The following is a 24571-nucleotide window of genomic DNA, read 5'->3' on the forward strand; positions in this document are numbered from 1 at the left end:
TACTCTTTTTTCCTGCTATTAAATTATGGTTTAATAATTTATGTCACCACTTGATAAAGATGTGATCATTCAAAAATTCATAAAAACGGAAAATATTAAAAATTAACTATAAGGACCCCTGTTGAAACTTTTCAAAGTAACTTATTTCAATAAATCTTTCTTATCATCTTTCCTTTTTAGAGATTTTCTTTTTACAGGTTCTAAACAAAATCAGATACTACCCCCTCTCTAACCTCTTATTCTGCACTATTTAATAATATATCTTGGTTCTCCAAGATATGAACACTTCTTTTTTTAAAATATTTATTTTTTTAGTTATAGGTAGACCCAATGTATTTTACTTTATGTGGTGCTAAGGATTAAACATGCATGTCTCATGCATGCTAGGCAAGCACTCTACCTCTGAGCCACAACCCCACCTGGATATAGAATACTTCTTGAAGCAGGAAGAGAACACCATCAGATTCAGTCTTTAACAACACTCATGGCATCTAGCATGGTAAAAAGCTAGGAACCAAAACAATTATTTACTATTAAATTCAACTTATCACTTCATAATTCAATAGTAAATCAAAAAATAGCTAAATAAATTATTTTAAAAGGCAATCTATTCTAAACCTTACAGCTAAAATAAACTCCTAAGTTTTATTATATGGATGAACAGAAAAATTTACGTTTTTCTATAATGATCAATTTCCATATAAATATATTTGCTGTGTTACATTCAATACAAATGATGGTTTCTCAATGACAAGAATGTATAATCTAAAGAAACGAAAATGACTGCCTAGAGGAATATTACTCCTTATAGAAGACCTGTATTTCTACAATATAATTATTTCATATTACTTATCACATTACATAGAAATTTAAGAAATGAAAAGAAGACTCCAAAGCATCATTTTCTTTCCCATACTCAAAGTCTCTAAAATTCTAAAGAGTTTTGCTACTAAGTCTTTTGAGTCAAAATCCATAAAAATACTAATTTAAAACTTTTACACCAGCAAATTTTCATTTTTTCTTCCAACATTAATTCCCTTGTACCATAAATCTTGGTTTAGTCATTCAACTCAGCATACAAACATTTACTAATTCTGAGCATAATCATCTTTATCTCAAAGATAAAAGAGCTGGATCTAACTCAAAACTGTAAACAAATAAGACTTTTGAATCATACCCTCTGATATCAGGAAACTAAAATTTCACTTCTCTTATTTGGAAGCATGAAGAAAGAAAGAAGACACTTTTTTAAAGATTTAACATTTTTTTATATTACCTCTACCTCTTCAAAGGTAAACCCAGTATGTCAAAATCTTAAAATTACACACCAACTTTAAAGAAGTATCTTGGAAAATGAACAAAAAAGGCAATTACTAATAAAAGAATAATATTTAATACAAAATACTTTGTAGACTTACGGGAAATTTTAAGGATGACAAAACTAAATTTATAGAAGACTATCATGTAAAAGGATATAGATGCAATTTTAGAATATAATTATAACTATTATTTTTAAAGCAAAAAATATCTTTCATAGGAAACAGTTACAGAATAATAATACTGAATTATTAAATCAAAATGACTTCTAAAATAGCATATATCCTTAATAATGCTATAAGTTTTTACAGTAGAACTACAGAAACTGCATGCCTTGGTAACAAGAATCGTAACCACTTTTGTAGTCATTATTAAAAGGGAAGTTGGAGCATAGGGGTTGAGTGTTTTGTTTTGTTTTGTTGTGTGGTGCTGAGGATTGAACCCAGATTGTTATACATGTTAGGCAAGTGCTCTACCACTGAGTCACACCATGAGCCCTGAAACATTTGTTCTCAAATGAGGAAACCATGTTTAAAAGCAATAGCTAGCCAGGCACAGTGGCACACGTCTGTAATCCCAGTGGGTTGGGAGGCTGAGACAGGAGAATTGGGAGTTCAAAGCCAGCTCAGCAATGGCAAGGCGCTAAACAACTCAGTGAGACCTGTCTCTAAATAAAATACAAAAATAGAGCTGGGGATGTGGCTTAGTAGTAGAGTACCCCTGAGTTCAATCCCAGGTACAAAAAAAAAAAAGAAAAAGAAAAAGAAAATACAAGCAATAGCTATGTTTCTTCTCATAAATAACAGATTTGCTCTAATAAATTACCTATGGGCAATAAAATCCTCCATCTTATTCATTTTCTTAACATTACAAATTTACTGATATACTACCAAAAATATCTCTGTTTAAATGCCTATTAATTTTATGGTAAAATTCTGTGAAACCAATATATGCATATCTGTTCTTGATCACAGTCCACAAATATGCATGCCTACTAAATGGTTTTTTATAAAAATAAGGGTGTATGAATGAGGATAAAAGCAAACTATGTGGTAACACCAAAATATTTATGAAAGGAAAAATAGTTCAAAGATCTGCCTTTAAAAATACATCATGTTAATACAGTTTATTATAGACCAAAAAAAATTATTTATTTACACCCATATCATAACACATAATAAATCAGAATGACTAATATATCTAGCATATAAGTAAAGATGCCACCTCTGAGCAGGTGAATTACAAAAAAGTATTCATTCCATTGAGCTGTCTATCACTAAAGGCAAGCAAAACACTGGCTGGATTTTAGCCACCAACTCACAACCCTTGGATACAACCATATGCTATGGTCCTGCTCAATATATAAAAAGAAATCCTTTTATTTCATCCAAGTCATTACCTTAAACTTTTCCTTCTTTATATCAAAAGACTTAGAATCATTTAAGTATAATCTCTTTCCCATCTCTTTTCAAATGATCACTTCAGAGTAGGTGATATGTTAAGACCACTGAGTTTCACAAAAAAAAGAATACATGGGAGTATTTAACCCAGTAGTATTTTCACCCTCTGGAAAAGTTCAACTAATTTAGACTATAGACATCTTCATTAATGAACTGGTATGGTTTCCCATACCAATAGTTACATATGTTCTATACGTAAACTGCTCCTATTGCTTAATTATTTTACTTTGAATTGTACCCTGCTTCATTTGTATTTGCTCCTCTCTTTTTTTTTTTTTTTTTTTGAAAAAAATTAAACATCACACAGACAACAAAAGCCCTATGTTCTTCATAGATCCATTCCCCTCTTTCTCTCCTCAATGTAATTTCCATCATGTATTGGTGTTTACTATCTCCATGAAGGTCCCTAATAAGTATTTACTTTTTTTTTAAAATTGTAGTTTTCAGGATAGTTTTATTAAATAAACATAATTTAATATATCCTCATTTTTTCTTATATTTTACTTCTTTTTTTACAAAGCTAAACATACATTTTTTTATCATATCTCTGATTTATTCATTTTTGCATTGTAATTCTTAATATACCTTTATACCACAGTTTATCATATCTCTGATTGTGTAAGTATTTACTTTTATATATAGTATGTTTTACAGAGAATTAAAGGTTATGTAAAAGATATCAAATTCTATATATTCTGCTGAAACTTTGCTTTTCTTATTCAATATTATGCTTTTTAGATTTATTTAGGTTAATTAATACATGTCATTCTAGCCAATTCCTGTAGTGTAAGAGACCCCAAGAACCAATCACCTAGAATCAAGATTTCATTTATTCCTTTTCCTCCAACTTTTTTTGCTATAATATTTTAAATTCCTAATCTATCGTTCTACCCCATTTAGTTCATTTATATGAACTACCATGTGATGTCCTATATTATTAAACACTCTCATATTACCAAATATTTCAATTTAATAATCTATTATTAGAAGTCTAATCCATTTATATATATTGTGATTATTGGTATGTTTGAATTTATTTCTTTCAACTTACTGAGTTTACTATTTTTTTCTTTCCTTCTTTGTTTCCCTTTAAATTAATATATATTTTAAATACCCTCTTCTTTTACTGATGTAGAAGACTTAAATTACATTGCTAATTCTTTTAGTAGTTAAACTTAATAACATACCTGACTACTACTAAATCTGGTATAATTAATTGTAAGACACATCATTATCTCACATACCACTATAATAAAAAGATGCTATCAACTAAGCTATGAAACAATGCTTTCTTATGATTTAGAATTTTTACTTCTACATTTGTTGAAAGAGCTCTTTTAGATTAGTGGAGGATGTTTATTCTAAATTACCAGTGACGTCACTCTTATGCAATTTAAAAAATAAAAAGGAAAAACAAAATGAATAGATAGTATTCCTAAATCATACTCACATTCAGATTCTGACCCTTTTCAATTGCTTTCTAATTTAGAGACCAATGAGGTCTATTTTTTCAAACATAATATTATCCTCAATGTCATCAAGAGCATTATTGACGTGTATTTACTTTTAAGTGTTCAAATATTATATCCAGATTTTCTCCCAAGCACTTGTTTTTAACAAAAGGTTTTCAAATAACAATCAGAACTATTCCTTCCTCAAATGGTCCTTAAATTATATGTTAAATGTACTTTCAAACTGCTATAGCTATACAATTATGCAACCAAGTTTGCCCAGGCAATGAAACTATGTCATAAATGCCACATTATCAACAATGATTATCCATATATTATCAATTATCGATATGATGATACTATCAAATGAGATGCAATTTGATTTCAGATATGTGTTAAAAGAAATGCTTCCTAATTTTTAATGTTCTCTTTTTATCTGGTGAATAGTCCTGGATTTATTTAACCTACTTAATTTCTATAATAGTATTTTCAATTTGCAAACTCTTAAATTTCTTCAGTTCTGAAAAATTCTTAGCTATTAATTCTTCAAAAGACTACTTGCCCACCATTCCCCTCCATTTTTTTCCTTCTGAAAATCAATAGTAAATGAATGCTGGTAACTTTATTTTGCTGTGCTACACTCTAGATTAGGTCTCTTAGCACAGGTTGAACATCATCCTTAACCCCAAAATCCAAAACTTTTTGGGCCTCAAAATGATAAGACAAGGACAAAATTCCACAGAATGAGACTTTGTTTTATGTAAAAATTATCAAAAATAGTGTATAAATTACCTGCACATTACATGAATAAAGGTATATATAAAACATAAATGTTAGTTATGTTTAGATTTAATGTCCCATCCCTAAAGTATCATATAAATATATATACACTTCATATAAAATAAATATCATAAAATATATTTTATATATATGTATATGTTTGTGTGTTCCAAAAAATATCTGAAAAAATTTAAAGTACTTGTTACAACATTTTAATAATTGATATTCAACCTGTACTATCTTCCAAATTTATTTTTATTAATTAATCTATTTTAATTAGGTATATACTACAGAAGAATGCATTTTGATTCATTGTACAAAATTGCAGCACAACTTTTCTTTTCTCTGGTTGTACACAATGTAGCATCACATCATATGTGCAGTCATACCCAAATCTATATTTTTCATTTCTGAGTTTTCTAATTAGCTGTTTTTTCTATCTAGTAGATTGTTTCATTATGTATCTTTTACTTTCTTAATCTTCTTTAATGTAAATTTATATTTCTTTACACGACCTTTGACAAATTTCTTGTTTTCACATAGTTCATGTTTTATAAATTTAAATTTCATCACGGTGAGCTTTTTATTCCAATTATTAAATTCACTGGTTGTCTATTAGATTTTTTAGATGTTCTCTAGATTTTGTTGCTCACTCATTTCAAATGGGAATTTTGTTTCTGTTCTTCTCTCTATTGCACTCCATCAGAACTGCTGAAAAGCTACATAGAATACAATGTAAATGGTATCACCTCCTTGAATTGTGTTCTGTCCTTTATACTCAACCACTCCACTCTAGAAATTTTTAGGTTATCTCTTGCCAATCCTCCAAAGATCCAACTTAGCATCAGTCTCACAAAGGTAGTTTTTAATTATTTCTATATGAAAATTTTGGTGCTATGGCCAAATCATGAATTGGTTTGATTTCAGATAGGATCAGTATCTATGGATCTCTACTCGCAACCTCCCATAAGGCTTTAGCCCTAGTCATTCTTCTTTTTTCCTTCTACCTATAGCTTCAAGTTCTTTGTGCCTCATCTTAAGAAGGGAACTTTGGCCTCCTTTATCACAAAATAATATTTCACTGCCTAACTTAGGACTTCAAGTTCAACAAAAGTTTATATAATCAATCTTTATATGCCACTTTGGATTTCTGGTCTACAGAGATAATACTCTTCATTTTAGACTCTCTTATTTTGATTTCTCATTTCATATTTTATTCAAAATCACTATATCTGGAACACAGGGTTTTCAAATCATTACTTACTATGGTTTTATATCTCACCTCCCAATTTTCATTTATCATACTAACATTAAACAAAATTTATTATTCCAAATTCTATCAACTGTTTTGATTTTTTCTTCTAATTATTGTCCATGCATATATGCTTTTATAGTCATAACTGTACTACAGGTATAATTTAGTTTTCCTTTTTTACTAGATATTTCAAATATTTCACAAAGTTTTCAAAATTATCACTCCATATGATTTATCACTAAATGAGATATAGTACATCAAATAAGTAAATGGTTAAACCATTTTAAAAGAGAAAAAAAATATTTTTAAAGCATGAATGAGGGAAAGTTTGTGGTTTATCATAATGTACATGTGCTCCAAGTCAACAATAAATCATCCACAATATGTATTTAAAGATAATTTTCAAGCATCCAAATTTTTTTAAATAAACCAAAATATGATATATATAGATAGATAGATAGATTTATTTCTTAGTATAAAAATTTTCTGCAGGGGTTGAGAGTATATAGCTCAGTGGTAGAACATTTGCCTACCATGAGCCAAGGCCCTAGGTTCAATTCCCAGCATCCAAAAAAACACATAAAAAATAAAATAAAAATAACTTGTAAATTTGTCACCAAAATAAAAAATCATCCTCTTTTATGTTTGTCAATCTATTTATCATAGACAACAGATGTTACAAACTTACTTCTATAAATCACAAACTCTGAAGGTGTATCTTCATCTTTAAAATGAGATCAATCTTGAATGTCTAAAGATTAGATGTAGTCTTATATCACAGTACCCTGAAATCATAGAAGTATTATTTTTATCATAATTACCTTTTCTATTTCTCTTTGTGTAGCTCCTTCTTTTTTTAGACGCTCCTGTTCTACACACTTGGCATTGTAATTTTCCTTGGATTTCTGGAGGGCCTGAGTTATGCTCTGAATGGTTTGGACAGCTTCCAGAGTTCCTGCAACTTCTTCTTTAGTCTGTTTGGTATGAAATGATTCATCAAAGTGACTGGGCTATAAAGCATTCAATATCTGACCAATCAATCCTTAATAAGAGAAAAACATACCTTTTTATGAGATTTTGCTTGTTCTTCTCCATATTTCTGAACTTCCTTTATTAATTCCTGTAATTTTCTAACAAGATCCAAGTGACAATTTGCTAATTTTTCTGTAGATGTTTTGAACACATCCCACACTGGTGCAAATGTTCTAAGAAAAAGGAGAAGCATGGGAATAATTTACTAAAAGAAAAAGACTAAGGTTCTAAGATGGATCCAATGGAAACACTAATGCTATATTTGGCAAAAAAAATAGTATTAAAATAAATAATGATGATATGACTGATATGATCTTGATTTTTTAATCCTTGGATAATTATCTAAAATATTTTTGGGTCACAGGTACACAGAAATGAGTTAATTTCATTAATTTCATGCCACAGTTCTTTACAGCCCACCCCCCCACACACCTTATTTCATTATGTTCACATTATTTATTTTCTGCATTGATTTGGTAGAATTTTCTTTTTCCAAGGGGCAGTTACTGGGGATTTCAGGGGCACTTAACCACTGAGCCACATCTCCAGCCCTTTTTATTTTTTATTTTGAGACAGGCTCTCACTATGTTGCTCAGGGCCTTACTAAGTTGCTTAGCTGGTTTTGAGCTCATGGTCTTCCTGTCTTAGCCTCCCAAGCTGCTGTGATAAAATACTATTTTCTATAATACAACCAAGGTCCATTAATTAAAGCTATCTTTTGTTATTCCAGTTTCTTTTGGGCCCTCTACTGTAGTTAATAAAGAAGAAATTACATTTCAGGAAAAGTTTACCAGCATGCAGCCTCTAGAAATAGGAGGGTGTCAGAAAAGTGAGAAGGTTGCCTGTGTAACCTTTAGACCCAAGTACTAGGGAAAGAGAGACAGGAGGATTACAAGTTTCAAACCAGCATGGGCAACTTAATGAGACTCTGTCTCAAAATAAATAAAAAGAGCTGAGGATTTGCTCAGTGGTAGAGTGCCACTGGGTTCAACTCCCAGTACTAGGGAGGAAAAGATGAGAAGAGAAATAGAAAAAAAGGAAGAATGAAGTTGAAGCAAAGGAAGGAGAAGGAAGAATAAGGACAAAAGGAAAGAAAAACAAAACAAAAAATAGTTATCAACCACCAATCTCTATTCTTCCAGTGAAAAAGGCTGCAATTTACCAGACTTCCTAGACACACTGCACAGGACTACAGGAGGGCCTCTTAGTGATATACACTGTTAGCCCATACCTAATGAACAGTGCCACTACACTAAAAGTGAACAAAGATTCCAACTCTGCTTTGCCCAAAACACAAAGCAGAAAGTCTTTTGTTCAAATTCATTCAACCATACTCTAGAATACTTACATAAAATACTCAATCATTTTTAATCACAGAATTATTTGTGAATGCAATCATTTATATAGACCCTTCTTAAATGAAAATATAAATTAACATCTATACACAATTTTGCATGAAATTTTAGAGGATTCAAAGGTTTATCAGAACTGCAGATATAGAAGAATTTTTTATTGATAATCACTGAAAAAATCTTTTCAGACTAATTATTTTAGTATCTTAGTTAAAATATAACCTTTCCTCAATTTTTAGATAATTAAATAAGACTAATCATTCCTTCCTGAGTTGTTGTGGTTCAGGGGATTATGGATACGAGCACATTTTCATTTTAAATACGTTTTTGTTATTAATTTTCATATTTCAAGGAGTATATTTTTTTCAATACAAATTTTTAAAGAAAGTTCTATAATAAAAAGATATCTTAATGGAATTTTTTTTTTTTAAGTACTGAGGATTGAACTTGGGGGCACTTGATCACTAAGCCACATCCCCAGCCCTGTTTTATATTTTACTTAGAGACAGGGTCTTACTGACTTGCTTAGCGCCTCACTTTTGCTGATGCTGGCTTTGAACTCCTAATCCTCCTGCCTCAGCTTCCTAAGCCACTGCGTAGTCATCTTAATGGATTTTAATCCACTAATAAGATAGTTTATGCTAAGTGAGTTTTAAAGATCACTGTTATATTACAACAGAATTTAAACTAACTGATAGAAAACTTACCACTTTACAAGTGGTAACATTCATCATCTCAAATTTATATACTACTGAATGACTATACAGAAAAAATAATTGTCAAATTTCTTTGTGTTAACTGATTCAGCAACATTATTATATTTTCTAGCAAGTCAAGAATATATTCATAAGACATATTTTAAATAAACACATAATACAATCATACATATATACTGACATTTCAATCAATGACAAACCACATAAACAATATATATCAGTAATCCCATAAACTCATATCACTTCATGATATTATAGCCATTTTAGTTTGTGTAAGTATATCCTATGCCATTTGCATAACAAAAAATTACCTAACATGTGATTCTCAGAATGTATTACCATTGTTAAATGATGTATATCACTGAATTTCTGAACTACTATATCTTAAGTAGAAACCTAATATTCTTAAGAACTTTGCCTAAATGAACACTGAAAAAGAGGAAGAAATTAACTCACCCAAGTTGTGAATAATTGCTTGCAGATTTTGCTAGTTTTGTCATTGACCTGGAATATGCCTCTTCTATTGTAGCTCTGTTGAATCAAATTTCCATATTAGAATATCTCTTAATTAGTGACCAAAAACATAACAGTTACCAAAATACAATAACAATGAAGAGACAAAAAGATACTTCAAATTATATGTTAAAAATTATAGTATACAATTCTGAATTTCTGGTCTATATGCCTTTTGTACACATATACTTTAAAAAGCTGGTACAGAACTAAAATAACTTACATCATAGTAAGTTTTAATGAATTTATTTTTTTATTTTTAGTACCAATGGTTATTTGAACAGGAAGCACAAGAGTGTTGCTTCTTGTATTCATCTGTAAACTAATTCATTGTGTAAGTCATTTGTATTTAATACTTCCTTAATGTACTTAACATAATTTTGTCATTATTCAAAACTGAGATCCATATTTAACAGAACAAGAAACTAATGGCAGTCATTTGCACACAACTAAATATAAACCAGCAGAAAGTCTGAGGTCCTGAATTTTGGAGCTTATTTTGTGATTAGGTCTAAAATATAAGTATTTCATACTAAAAAATTGTGTTTTATATAACTATTATTTAGTGGATCGGATTTTAGGCTTAAAAATCCATTAAATATGGTTAAAAAACAAATTATTCTACAGATAAATAATCAATGAATGTTATAGTTTTACCTTTTTCCATAATTACCCTGGTCCTTCTCAACAATGCTATTCCTTAATAGTGGAACATTCTGTCTTTTCATTTGACAGGTTAAACTTCCTGCCCCTATCTAAATCAGATCTACACTGCTCTTACCCCAATAAAGGCCCCAGTCCTAGCTACACTTAGATATCTGCATCACTGCAAAATCAGAATATCCAAACTAAGCTCATTTCTAAATTCTTCCCAAACTCAGCCCCTACCAAAAATAGTTAAATAAAAAAGAAATAGTAGCAGTAACTGCCTCTCACAGATAACACTGTGGTTTTTTTTCCTGTTCTTCTAAACTTTTTGGTATTGTTTAAATAATGATATATTATAAAAGTAATACTTTGATCACCTAAAAATCACTCAGAAATAAATATCAGTATCTCAATTTTGTTTAAGAGCAAAAAATAAACACACACACACACACACACACACACTTAAATTTCAAATAACAGTAATGTGAGTATGATACCAAAACCTCTTACTAAGGAAAATTAGAAAATGATGGAAGGGGGAAATAGTGACTTAAAAGCACCAGAGAACCAATCAAAGATAAGAATCAGAATGCCAAAATCCAAGAGAAAAATACTCCAAGAAGTGAGTCAGGAATGTGGGGCATCTTTATCCTTAGGGGCATCTAGAAGAGGTAGCTGAAAAGCTAAGAGTGAAAAAAAGCTTTCCACAGTCTCACGATCAAGGAAAACAAAACTTATAAAGATTATGATAGGAAGCAGGGGAAATCCCATCCCACGAAGTTGAGGTAATAAATGCAATACTCTTCAAATAAGGATGAACCAGAAGTATAGACAAGCACTCACAAGAATCATAAACCATCTCTTCAAACTCTGATGTTGGATTTTTGTATAGACATCTTATATACACTCAGAAAACCACTAAGCACATAAGGAAACAAGATAACATAAACAAACAGAAAAACAACAGAAACAAATTACCAGGATTCCAAATGTGAAGATGACAAAGCTTAGACTTTGAGTACATGTATTATGTTCAAGATCATATATAAATCATATCAAGAATCTCAGTAAAAACCTGAAAATCATTAAAAAGGACTAGAAGAGCCAGGAGCGGTGGTACACACATGTAATCCCAGTGGCTCAGCAGGCTGAGATAGGAGAATCTCGAATTCAAAGTCTGTCTTAGCAATAGTGAGGCGCTAAGCAACTCAATGAGACTCTGTCTCTAAATAAAATACAAAAAAAGGGTTGGGGATGTGGCTCATGCCTGAGTGCCCCTAGGTTCAATCTCTGGTACCCCACCACCACCACAAAAAAAGGACTAGAAGAAAGCTTGCCAAATTAGGGGGGAAAAAAACACACAAATTGAAATTCTGAAATATAAAATAACCAAAATTAATATCTCAAAGGATGAGATTGTTTTTTGGTACTAGGGATTGAACCTAGGGTGCTTATCCGCTAAGTCACATCCCCATCATTTTTTATATTTTATTCAGAGACAGGGTTACTTATGGCCTAAGTTACTTATGGCCTTGCCAAACTGCTGAGGCTGGCTTTGAACTTGCAGTCCTCCTGCCTCAGCCTCCCTAGCCGCTGGGATTCAGGCATGCATACTATACCTGGCTCAGATGATGAGATTGTTATAGCAGATTGATACACTGTAATGAGAACTTGATAACTAGAAGACAGATAAGAAGAAATCTATCCCAGACTAAAGCTCAAATACAAAAGAGGAGGAAATAGAGAGTCTAACATATGAAGAAACAAAGAATGGGTAAGAAGAAATACTGAAAGAAATAATGATGGAGAATTTTCCAAAACTGACAAAAGCTATAAAACCACAGATCTAAATAACACAACAAACCTACAAGTACGAATAAAAAAAGGTTGGAGATATGGCTCAATAGCAAGTGCACTTAGCATACATGAGGGTCCTGGGTTCAATCCTCAGCACCACAAAAGAATGAAGAAAAAAAAAAGGCAATCAACACTTAGTTACATCATATAAAACTGCTGAAAACCAAAAACTAAAAAACAAAATCAAACATTGTCAACCAACAAATGTCACTTTCAAAGGAGCAATAGCTAGACTAACTGCTAACATTTCACAGCAGATAATGAAATGATTTTCAAAGATTTGTTTTAAAAAAGGAATCTGCCAATTAGAATTCTATATCCAGCAAAATATAAATGAAAGTAAATCCCTAAGGCAATAATTGATCTAGGAGATGATCATCAACAATCATTAACATCACAAAACAGATATAATTGGATGTTACACTCCTAGGATGGAGGATGTTACACACCTCTGATAGAGTATGCACCACCACCTATTATGTATTCTGCTCAGAATACTAAGTGAAATTTGTTCAAGATGCTAGATGTAAATAATCTATAGGAAATATAAAGGTAAGTAAAAATGTTAAGTAAAATCATTACATATTACCAGAAGTGGAACACTAAATAGTATAATCTGATTTATTTAACAACAAAAAGAAAATAAGAGACCTGAAAAAGAAACAAACCAAAAAAAGACATCAACCAGGTATAATATAGAGATCTTGCTAGGATACTAATTAGAAGATATCAACTACATATGTGCATATGTGTACGTATATGTACATATGCATTGTGTATGTTCATGGCAACTAAGGAAAATTGAGCACTCACTGTATATTCAGTGATACTAAGGAATTAATACTACATTTTTAGATAGGAAATGTTGTGCTTTTTAAAGGCTCTTCTAAAGATACATCTGAAATGTAAATGGATGAAATGTAACATTTCTGAATCTGATACTGAATTTATAACAATTTAGTAGCAGTGATATGGATCAGCTGAAACAAGAATGACCATGATTTGATAACAAGAATAGCCATATTGAGGCTGGGTGATTGCTACATGGAAGTTCCTTACATTAAGAACTTCTGTACAGTTCTGTATGTGTTCAAAAGCATTTTAAATTATGATAAAGATATTATTACGCTAACAAAAATTGAGAATTTATCATCAGCAAATCCACATCAACTAGAATTTTAAAAAGACGTATTTAAAACAAAAGAAAAACTATCCAAGATAAAGTATTTTTTTAAATATATATATTTAGTTGTAGATGGATACAATGACATTAATTAATTTATTTATTTTTATGTGGTGCTGAGGATCAAACTCAGTGTCTCATGTGTGCTAGGCAAGCACTCTACCATTGAGCCACAACCCCAACCTTGAGATAAAGTAATTTTAACAAACTTCACTAATAACTGTATGAGAATAATAAAAATAAAGAGCATTTTTGTGTGTGTGAATGGGCCATAAAACCTAAATAACAAATTACATGACTTAAATTAACTAAAGACTGGAAAATTTTAAACTAATCATTAAATCTGTTGGATAAATAATGTGATTTTTAAGTCCAGAAAGCCACCTTAAACAAAAATGTCATGCTGGGCACTGTGGCACACACCTATAATCCCAGTGACTCAGGTGGCTGAAGCAGAAGGATCACAAGTTTGAGATCAGCCTCAGCAAATTAAAGAGGCCCTCAGCAACTTACCAGGACCCTGTCTCAAAATAAAAAATAAAAAGGGCTGGGGATGTAGCTCAGTGGTAAGGTACCCCTTTCACCAATAGGTCATTCAACATAAAAATCAATAAAAATATTTCCAATCTAAATAATACTATAAATCAACTAGACCTAACAAACAAACATCTACAAAATGACCCCCAGAACAGCTGAATTCACTTTTTCCTTAGCAGCTCATGGAACCTTTTCCACAATATACCATATACTAAGTCACAACATAAGTCTTAGCAAATACAAAAAACTGGTATAATCCTATGCATTTTATAAAATCATAATGGAATGAAATTAGAAATTAAAAGGAATAAAAATTATAGAAACCACATAAACACATGAAGATTGAACAGTACTCTTTTAAATGAGGAGTGGATTATAAATGAAAGAAGAAAGCAATAAATTCTTAGATTCAAATGAGAACAGAGATACAAAAAATAAAGTTCTCTAGGACAGTATAAGGCAGTTCTAGGAGAAAAGTTTATTGCATTAAGTACCTACACTTAAAAAAAACAAAGATACCAAATAATCTAATACTATGCACCTCAGGGTCCTAGAAAAGGAAAAACAAACTAATTCCAAAATGAGTAAAAGATAGGAAATAATTAAGAAGGAAATAATTAAGATCTAAAACAAAATAAATGAAATTGAGAACAATACTTTATCCTATAATATTTCTCAATCTTTTATTGCATCACTTTTGCTAACATATCCAATGAAAAATGCATAAATAGTATGTTAAGCAGTAATTTGCAAACCAAGTATTTAACAATGTCTCTCCAAACTATTATGCAGCCCTCAGGAATGTAGATGATTAAAAAAAAATACTCCTCTAAAATATAATTATAGGTAAGCTGGATGGCACACACCTATAACCCCAGGTACTCAGGAGGCTAAGGCAGGAAGATTGCAAATTTGAGGCCAGCCTCAGCAACTTACCAAGACCCAGTCTCAGAACTAAAATAAAATAAAGGGGTGGGGATGTAGCTAAGGAGTAAAGTGCCCCTGCATTCAATCCCCTGTACTGCAAAAAGTAAATAAAAAGACATAACATTCATAAATATATACACATATATACATATAGTTACAGTATACTTATATACATATATACATGTAGTTACAGTATACTTTTTTAAAGTGTCCATTATTATTCTAAACCCTACCAAATTCTGTCCAATTACTTATATTTTATAATTCAAATTGATAATTGTTTAACAAATTACTTATAACAAATACATACCTTTCTCTTACAAAATCTGCTAGTTCTTTTGTTGATATCTGTCCATGTTTCATATTATGGTAGAGAACGTCAAAGCCACTATTTTTTTCTCCCTAAAATTCAAAGATATTTAATATTTAGTTTATAGATATTTAGTTTAACAAAAGAGAAAGAGGTAAAAAATGACTGGAGAATACAATAACTCTAGACTACATAAATATTATTCTTATCTTACAAATCTTATGCTCTGGTAAGTTGTTTTTCCTTAATTTAACCACTATCATTCACAGTATGATTTTAAACTGTTATCAATGCAATTCTACATGCTTTGATAAATGTAATTTACTATATATACACATATAGACATGCACACACATATGCTCATATTCCATAATCACCCATAATGGTATATAATTAATGAATATAAGTATGAAATTTTAACATACAGCATTAAGTTAGAAAATATCAGCAACAGACCTTTTAAAATCCCATTTCAGTTCTTTTGAGACATACTAAGAAACTAACTCAAGAATTTGTGCTTTAAAACAACTAAATCTTGACCTGAGTCAAGATGCCATAGTATTTTTTCATCATATAAGCATTAGACACCAGAAAAACAAATACTTTACAATTCCTATTCTAAACCCTTTGGTAAACTTGAGAGAGCTTGAAAAGAATAAAATTTTAAGAAAAGAGAAGAAACAGGCTATTTTCTTAGTCTTCAACTAATTAGAATAACAGAATCAGATCACTACACTTTATTGCTGTGTAATTGTATAAATACTAAATTAGTAAATCACGACAAAGAAAACATGAGAAATGTCAATTTAATCTGTGAAATAAAAGATCACTAATAAACATAACAACTCTCTTTAACAGGTTTATTTTTCTTCAGTGCCAAATTTACTAAATTTTACTATTTTATTGATATTAAGTAAAATTTAGTAAATTTAGCATTCAATAGAGTAAAATTAATATAATAACAGTAATATACCTTGGGAAACAATATTAGCTACTCCACTCCTCAGTTTTGTTGTTTTTTATCTTAGGGATTTTCTAAAATAACATCATTTATTTATTTGTTTTTATGTGGTGCTGAGGATTGAACCCAGTGCCTCACACATGCTAGCTAAGCACTCTACCACTGAGCCACAAACCCAGCCCCTCAGTTCTTAACTTAGAAAGAACATTTTTCCTAATAGGGATCATGATGCACAAGGAACCTCCTTCGAAGGCACTAATGACTACACATTGCCTGATTACAAATCCATTTGTTATTTCTTCTATTTGGAAATTCATTCATGTCCAGGTCAAAAAATACAGTGAGTCAGACTACTGAGCACACAAGAGAATTAAATTACCTTCAGAATCTGTATTCTGATTAAGAAGCCCTTGAAGAAGTAAGTTATTTATTAAGAAATTCAGATATCCAGATAGCATTTTACTCAGGAATTCCCAGTAGAAGGGGCATTCCTTTTCTCTAATACAATTTCACAAACTTATTAACACAGATATTTATTGATCATGAACATTTTCTTTGAAACAAATTAAGCAATAACTTAAATACTTCAAATGAATATGTTATTTAGATATATACACATATATAGACACACACATATATATCCATACAGATAAATATATTTGCGCATATATATATATATCCTTTTATTAAAAACTTCAGGGCTGGGGTGTGGCTCAGTGGTAGAGCACTTGCCTTGCATGCATGGGGCACTGGGTTCTATCCTAAGCAACACATAAATAAATAAAATAAAGGTATTTTATCTACAACTTAAAAAAAAAGGTGATTAACAAAGAACCTAGGTTTTACTGTCACCATGTCAAAAACTTACTGTAAAGCCTGAATAAGAGATGACAGTATATTAAATACACATATATTTCAAAATCAATTTTATAACATTTTGTTGTCCCCCCAAAAGAAACCCACACCCAAGTGGCTACATTTTTAAGTGTAGGTATGTACATCAGTACCCATCAGGCTCATTTTCAGCTGGCTTATCTGTTAATTTGATCAGTACTTGTGAATTAAGCACATACATGTCCACAAAGAAATTTGTATATGAATGTTCGTAGCAGTATTATTCACAATAACTAAATAGTGGAAATAATCCAAATGTCCATCAACTGATGAGCAGATAAAAACAAAGTGATATACCCATACAATGGAGTATTATTGGGTCATAAAAAGGAATGAAGTAGGCCAGGTGCAGTGGTGCACACCTGTAGTCCCAGCAATTTGAGAGGCTGAGGCAGGCAGATCACAAGTTCAAGGCCAGCCTCAGCAAATTAGCGAGGCCCTAGCTAATTTAGCAAGACCCTATCTCAAAAAATTTTTTTAAATAAAATAAAATAAAAGAGCTGAGGATGTGCCTCAATGGTTGCTGGGTTCAACGCCTGGTACCAAAAAAAGGGGGGGAGTGTGGAGGATAAAGTATTGTTACATTCTCCAACACTGAGGAAACTTTGAAAACATTACACTAAGTGAAAGATACAGTTGTCAAAAGACCACATACTATTACAATTTCATTCATATCAAAGTGCAGAACAGGGAAATATACATAGACAGAAAATAGAGAAATGGATTGCTTGAAGGTAGAAAAGTAAGGTAGGGGATGAATGATAAAGGTTACAGAGGTTTCTCCTTAAAGTGATGAAAATGTTCTTAAATTGTATTTGATGATGACTGCACATATCAATGAATATTGCCAAAAAAAAAAAATGAACTGAATTCTATTTCTATTTCTGTTGTATTACTGGGGATCCAACACAGGCTCTACCACTGAGCTCCAACCCCCAGTCTGAATTGTACATGTTCAAGGAGTGAATTATAAGGCATATAAAAAAATATCTCAATAAAATTATTTTTAAAAAGTGAAATACACGTTTTTTATATGTTTCCCTTCCTAGGTTCTTGTGTTAAGAGCTAACAAAACTCTGGAAGAATTCAGCTTACCCTTCTTAATCAAAAAATTCTTGCAGAGCAATTTTTATTATTAACTGGCAAAAACAGCTATCAATACCTTTGCTGGTCCAAAGAAGAAAATTACAATGAAGGTTCAAACTTAGATAGGATCTCTTATCAGTTGATCACAAAAGCATTTTACAAAAAGCACTACTCTGATTGAATGTCCACTAGCTATGACCTGGTGTAAATCAAATCTTATTATAATCCAACACAAACAAGTATCAAACATCTTTGCAAATTGGGTTGGGAGTGAAGCTCAATGCTATAGCACTCGCCTACCATGTATAAGGTCCTAGGTTCACAGTCCCCAACATTAAACAATCAAAATCTCTGTAAATGATTTTTAACATGAAAAAGAAAAAAAGGGAATTGTAATTTCAGCATCCTTGGAAGATTATAAATTCAGAATCATGTAAGCCCTTTAAAAGAACAAATTTATTGGGGCCGGGATTGTGGCTCAGTGGTAGAGTGCTTGCCTAGCATGTAAGGCACTGTGTTTGATCCCTATCACCATATAAAAATAAACTAAAAATAAAGGTATTGTGTCCATCTACAACTAAAAAAAAAAAATTTTAAAAAGAACAAATTTCTTGGTACCTATTTTTTTCCTCTTCCTGCTCTAATTAAGATGACTTCAGTTAACAGTTTGATGTACATCAATCCAGAATCCTTTTTGCACAGGCAAGATGTTACTTTTAATATGAGAATGATATTATGTTATCATATCATTTTTGCACTTGTATTAACAACTAAACTAAAATTTAGCTAAAAAGATGTTATAAATAAGTCATTAAAAAATATTTAAATTTGGGTTGGGGTTGCAGCTCAGTGGTAGAACATTTGCTTAGCATGTGTGAGGCACTGGGTTTGATCCTCAGCACCACCTAAAAATAAATAAAGGTATTGTGTCCATCTACAACTAAAAATATTTTTTTAAATGTTTAAGTTTTTTCCAGAAGTCACAAGTGAGGCATCCTTGAAATTTCTAATTAAAACATTTAAATAAGTTGTTAGGTCTACCTCTTGAAACCCAAAGACATTTTTTATTTAATTTGATAACAACTTTATACTTTAAAATAAATACACATAATAATCTAGCATATTTATTCTTTAAGAAAAAATGATTTTGAAATTTCTCCTTCAACAAACTTTTTAAGGTCAACAGTAAGTTAAACACTAAAAATAAAACCTGGATATGCTTCACTTTTGATAACTGTAAGAATTGGAGGGCTGGGGCCATAGCTCAGTGCTAGAGCGCTTGCCTTGCAAATATAAGGCACTGGATTAGAGCTTCAGCACCACATAAAAAAATAATAAATTAATAAACAAAGATATTGTGTGTCCATCTACAACTAAAAAAAATTTTTTTAAAAGAAGGTTTAGCTTTAGACTTTTAAAAAAAATTGGAAAATAGGCAGAAGATAGACTGTATACTGTATAATGAGTTCAAATGATGGATTTCACTAAATTTCCTTTTTAATTTTTTTCTAATATCTTTATTTTATTTATTGTTATGTGGTGCTGAGGATCAAACCCAGTGCCTCGCACGTGCTGGGCAAGTGCTCTACCACTGAGCTACAACCCCAGCCACCTCCTTTTTAATCTTTAAAAAAAGCTTTTGGAGGGCTGGGGTTGTGGTTCAGTAGTGGAGCACTTGCCTAGCACGTGTGAGGCACTGGGTTCAATCCACATAAAAATAAATAAATAAAATCAAGATATTGTGTCCATCTACAACTTAAAAAAAAAAACTTTTGGAAGGGTGAGAGAAGGATAAATAGATGCTTCCTATAAAACATCATCAGTAATATGCCTAAACCATCCTTACATCCAAATCCCCTCAAAAATAAATAACTGGGACTCTCTCCATCTATGAGAGATGTGCCTTTATTTGTAAGCTCTGTCAAATAAACTCTCCTGTGTATCTCTACCTGGTCTTGGTCTTTGATTTCTCACTCACCATCTCCAGGTTCCTCGCTTTCCTTTCAGATACCATAGACAAATAAGGACTTTGCATCAAACAAGATGGCAAATTTCCTTTCCTAGGCAGTAACTGTTGACCAAAAGACTCAAAGAGAAAGAAAGATAAATACTGCCATTTGGGCCATGGATGTCTGCAAACCTGGAACCTGGTGGAGCATATGTTAAAAAGGGAATAAGAGCCAAGTGCTGAGGTAACCATCCAATCCCAGCTACTGAGGAGATGATGCAGGAGAATCACAAGTTTGAGGCCAGCCTCAGCAATTTGGGTCTCACTAAGTTGGCAAGGCCAGTCTCCAGCATGCGATCCTTCTGACTCAGCCTCTCAACTCGCTGGAATTCTAGATATGTGCCATCCTGCCAGGCAGGGCAGAAGGTTTTAAAGAGGACAAAGTCATCTGATTTACATTTTTCATTATTTTTAAGGATGGTAAGTGGCCTCAGGGTGCTGCCCAGGCTGGAGTACAGCGGCTGTTCACAGACAGGATCCCACTATTGATCCACAGTACACTGCAAGCTCCTACCTCAGCCTCTTGAAGAGCTGGGACTTCCAGGCAAGCCACACCAGGAAGGCTCTCGTTTGCATTTTTAAAAGATATCTTTAAATGAGTTATCAAGTCATAAAAATGTAACCAAAAGCATTGGGTTCTCCACTTAGTGGTCATGAATCTAATGAGCACAATCAGAAGATAAAAGAATGGAGAAAGACTTATATGACCTGCAGCAAGCATCAGTTGTCTGTAAAGCTATGCTCTCCCTGAGGAAAGGAAGCATGGGGATTCTATTGGGGAGCTAATGCACATTTATTTAGGAAAGCATACATGGGGTGGGCAGGCACATTTCTGAGCATGCTCAGTTCGAGGCACAGTTCAACTGGAATGACAGTGGACACATTTCTGGGTATGCCCAGCGCAAGATCATAGAGTACATATGTGAAAGATGGCAGAAAGGATCACTTTGGGCTATGCTCAGGTCCGGGTCATAGGGTCAAGTTCAGATGCCTAAAAGAAGGAGTCAAGTGACTCAGTTTCTCGAAAAAGCTTTAGGTGAAACCCAAAGAAAGGATACTTTTAAGACACATCAAAAGATGGTGGAATAAGATGGACATCATTACCCTTGGTACATGTGTGACTGCACATATGGTGTGATGCTACATGGTGTACAACTAGAGAAATGAAAAATTGTGCTGCATTTGGGTACAATGAATCAAAATGCATCCAGCTATCATATATACCTAATTAGAATAAACAAATAAATTTATAAAGAAAAATGAAAAATAAAGAAATATCATCACTTCCTGCCCTATCTACATTTCCCTGTTACTATAGCTCTTACTGACATTTATTAGATAACTTTGGACAAGTCACTACAAAATATAACACCCATTTTGTCCCAGCATCTCAGGTACCATATTTGCCCAATGTCCTATTTATAGGATGGCTTACATATGTAAAAGATACTATACTGTATCAGTGTTCTGTTTATACAACAATCTGTATTTTTCATTTTTAATGATAATAAAGGATACATACACTCTAGATCAGGATGACCAACCTATTTTAATACACCTATGTCAATTCTGTTGGAATACTCACAAAATTAGAAACTCGGTACCTAATGAGCAAATACATGTTGTCACTTTATCCAGTATTGTCTGAAAAACATCATGAAACATTTAACTGTCTAAAGATATTTTTTCTTAGATCAGCCCTTCTAGTAAAGAACCTTTAAAGATCCTTTTGATGGGAATTCAACAAATCTGCAATAACAGTCCTCCCATGCCATTTTTGCCTTGAAAATTGCTAAGAGGAGGATAAAACATATAAAAACAGTTTTTCTCTAAATAAACATGACATCACAAGTTATAATCTCTTCTAGTCAACATTTTGTTACATACTGAAATTTTCAGTCAGGATCTCTAAAAGTATCCTTCAGAGCCACTGGCAAGATAGTGTTAAAGCTGAAAAATAGTAATTAAAATATGTAGAACAAGCAATTTTCGGCAGTCAGAACTATTTGCTGAAGGTACAAAAGTGACTCACATTTGTTGGTTGACCAAAGGAAAGAAATTACATTTTTAAAACACTGCTTTTCTCACCCCTAGGTTACTCCTCCCTAATCTTTTTTAATTATAACTCATCTCTTCCATTTAAATCCTTAAAGCTATCTAAATAGATACATATAGGGTTCAGAAAAAAACAGCAGAAGCAAGCAGTGGTGAGATCATTTTTTAAATTTAGATTCTGAATTTTCTGTACTATTCTATAAACAAAGTAGTTATTATTACTTTCAAAATAAAAAGAAATTAATTTCAGCTTTCTCAACTCTTTATTCTTCCAGGAAAAAGAAGAGCATTTTCTTAAGCTAGCACCTTGTTCACATCAGTACTTAACTCTAGTCCTCATAATTCATGATTGGGAAAAAATGGGCCGAATCTAAGCATCCAAAAGGGAATCAAAAATAACAGCCTATCCATTTCATGGAAACCTATGGAGTCACTGAAAAATTTCCAAAAAGCTAATCATATGAGAAAAATGCTTGATGATAGTATCATTTAAAAGTATCAAAATATAAGGCTAGGTTATGGCTCAGTGGTAGAGCACTTGCCTAGAACATGTGAGGCACTGAGGTTCAATTCTCAGCACCACATAAAAAATAAATAAAGATATTGTGTCCATCTACCACGTATGACTAAAAATATTTTTTAAAAAGTATCAAGACACAAAACTATATAGTATAAGTGATCTTGATTTTCCATTTCTAAAGAAAATGATAAGTTTAAAGGGAGAGGCTATAGGTAATTCTTATTCTGTACTTTTTTTGTGTTTTACCTATCAGTAGCAATAGATTAATTAAAAAGAAAATTGTACTTAAGTATTTGTTTCAACCAACTGAAAACTCTCATTCCTTGGGTTTAAAACCAATCACCACCAACTTGCTTTAATTATGTTATACGTTCCCCTTTTCTCTAAAATCAAGCAAACATTCTTGTCATAGATTCCATACTTCTATTCCTTCAATTCCATGAAGGAGCATAAATATCTTCTCAATTTCAACACACAGTTCACTAGTCACTTCCCAATTTCATCTTTGTTAACTCTGGCCATTCTAGCAACATTCTCTAGAACCCTACCCAATGATGTAAATCTAGCAGCTGTTGTGCTTGTCTTTTTGTTTCTCCCACATCTGGCCAATTTATGCCTACTTTGTGGACAAGATTAATACTAAAATTCTTCCAACTCTAATATCCTTTAATTCTTCCACACTTAGAAAACTGAAAACCAAATCCTTATTCCCTTTCCTTTATAAATCCCTATGGCACCACATTTCCATTTGGATTTCTAAGGGTGCTTCTGTAAACTGTTTTAGAATTATGATATCAAGAGGATAATTTCAAGAGATAGTCCCAAATAGCTTATATTAATCAAATGTGCAGGATGATTCAAAGCATAACTGTTTTCTCATCCTTTCCTAAATAATTTAAGCAGTTCTGAAAGGATTAGAATGTCTAAGACTTAATGGGCAGGACTAGAAAAAACATCAAATTTTTATCCTTTCCAATATCAATATTCAAAAATCCTTCTTTATGCAGACTCACTATTGATTTTTTTACTTCCAAATTTATTTTAAAATTTAGACAAAAATACAAAACAAACAAACCACCCCTAAGGGTCTCACAGTAAAATTTAGTGAAATCTAAAATTCTTTGACTTTAGAATGTCTACTTGTCAAGACTAATGGAACCAAATAAGATGAATCTATAGTCTGTATTTTCATAGTTTGTTGCAGTGAAGATTATTTGGGCATGGCTAACTAGCTAATAGTTATACAATAATACTTGTTTCATTTTTTGGTGAATGTTATTTGCCTATATATACATAGATTATCTGTGGAAAGCTACTAAGAAATTGGTAACAGTGACTTCCTTTACGGAGATCTTGATGGCAGGAGATTTTACACTGCATTCCCTTTTGTACCTTTTAAAAATTAACCATGTAAAATGATTTGCAAATCTGTTAACTGTAAATGCATACACCTGTGTGCATTTGTACTTAGTTTTAGTATACCACCTGATGGGATAGCATCCTAACCAGATATCCCAAACTGCAATATTTGGGAATCTTTTCTCTTTTTTTAATATCTTCTTATTTATTTATATGTGATGCTGGGGATCAAACCCAGGGCCTCACATGTGCAAGGCAAGTGCTCTTCCACTGAGCTACAGCCCCAGTCCCTGATATTGGGAAATCATAAGTAATAAAAAGACTACCTATATTCTGCATTCCTCTGGTCA

General features: G+C 31.9%; 1 protein-coding gene across 4 annotated transcripts in view; it reads right to left on the reverse strand.

The window, feature by feature from the left end:
- Fcho2 (FCH and mu domain containing endocytic adaptor 2) overlaps nt 1-24571 on the reverse strand; it is a 124839-nt gene that overhangs the window by 94317 nt on the left and 5951 nt on the right. For all 4 annotated transcript variants that reach the window (XM_048800145.1, XM_015497807.2, XM_048800144.1 and 1 more), the window contains exons 2-5: nt 15339-15430; nt 9820-9894; nt 7327-7468; nt 7085-7237 (exon numbers count right to left, since the gene is read on the reverse strand). In XM_048800145.1, the coding sequence (XP_048656102.1) occupies nt 7085-7237; nt 7327-7468; nt 9820-9894; nt 15339-15430 (462 nt within the window). The remainder of the gene's footprint in view (nt 1-7084; nt 7238-7326; nt 7469-9819; nt 9895-15338; nt 15431-24571) is intronic.

The sequence above is a fragment of the Marmota marmota genome, unplaced genomic scaffold, assembly GCF_001458135.2.
Source record: "Marmota marmota marmota unplaced genomic scaffold, marMar, whole genome shotgun sequence".
NCBI classification, from domain to species: domain Eukaryota; kingdom Metazoa; phylum Chordata; class Mammalia; order Rodentia; family Sciuridae; genus Marmota; species Marmota marmota.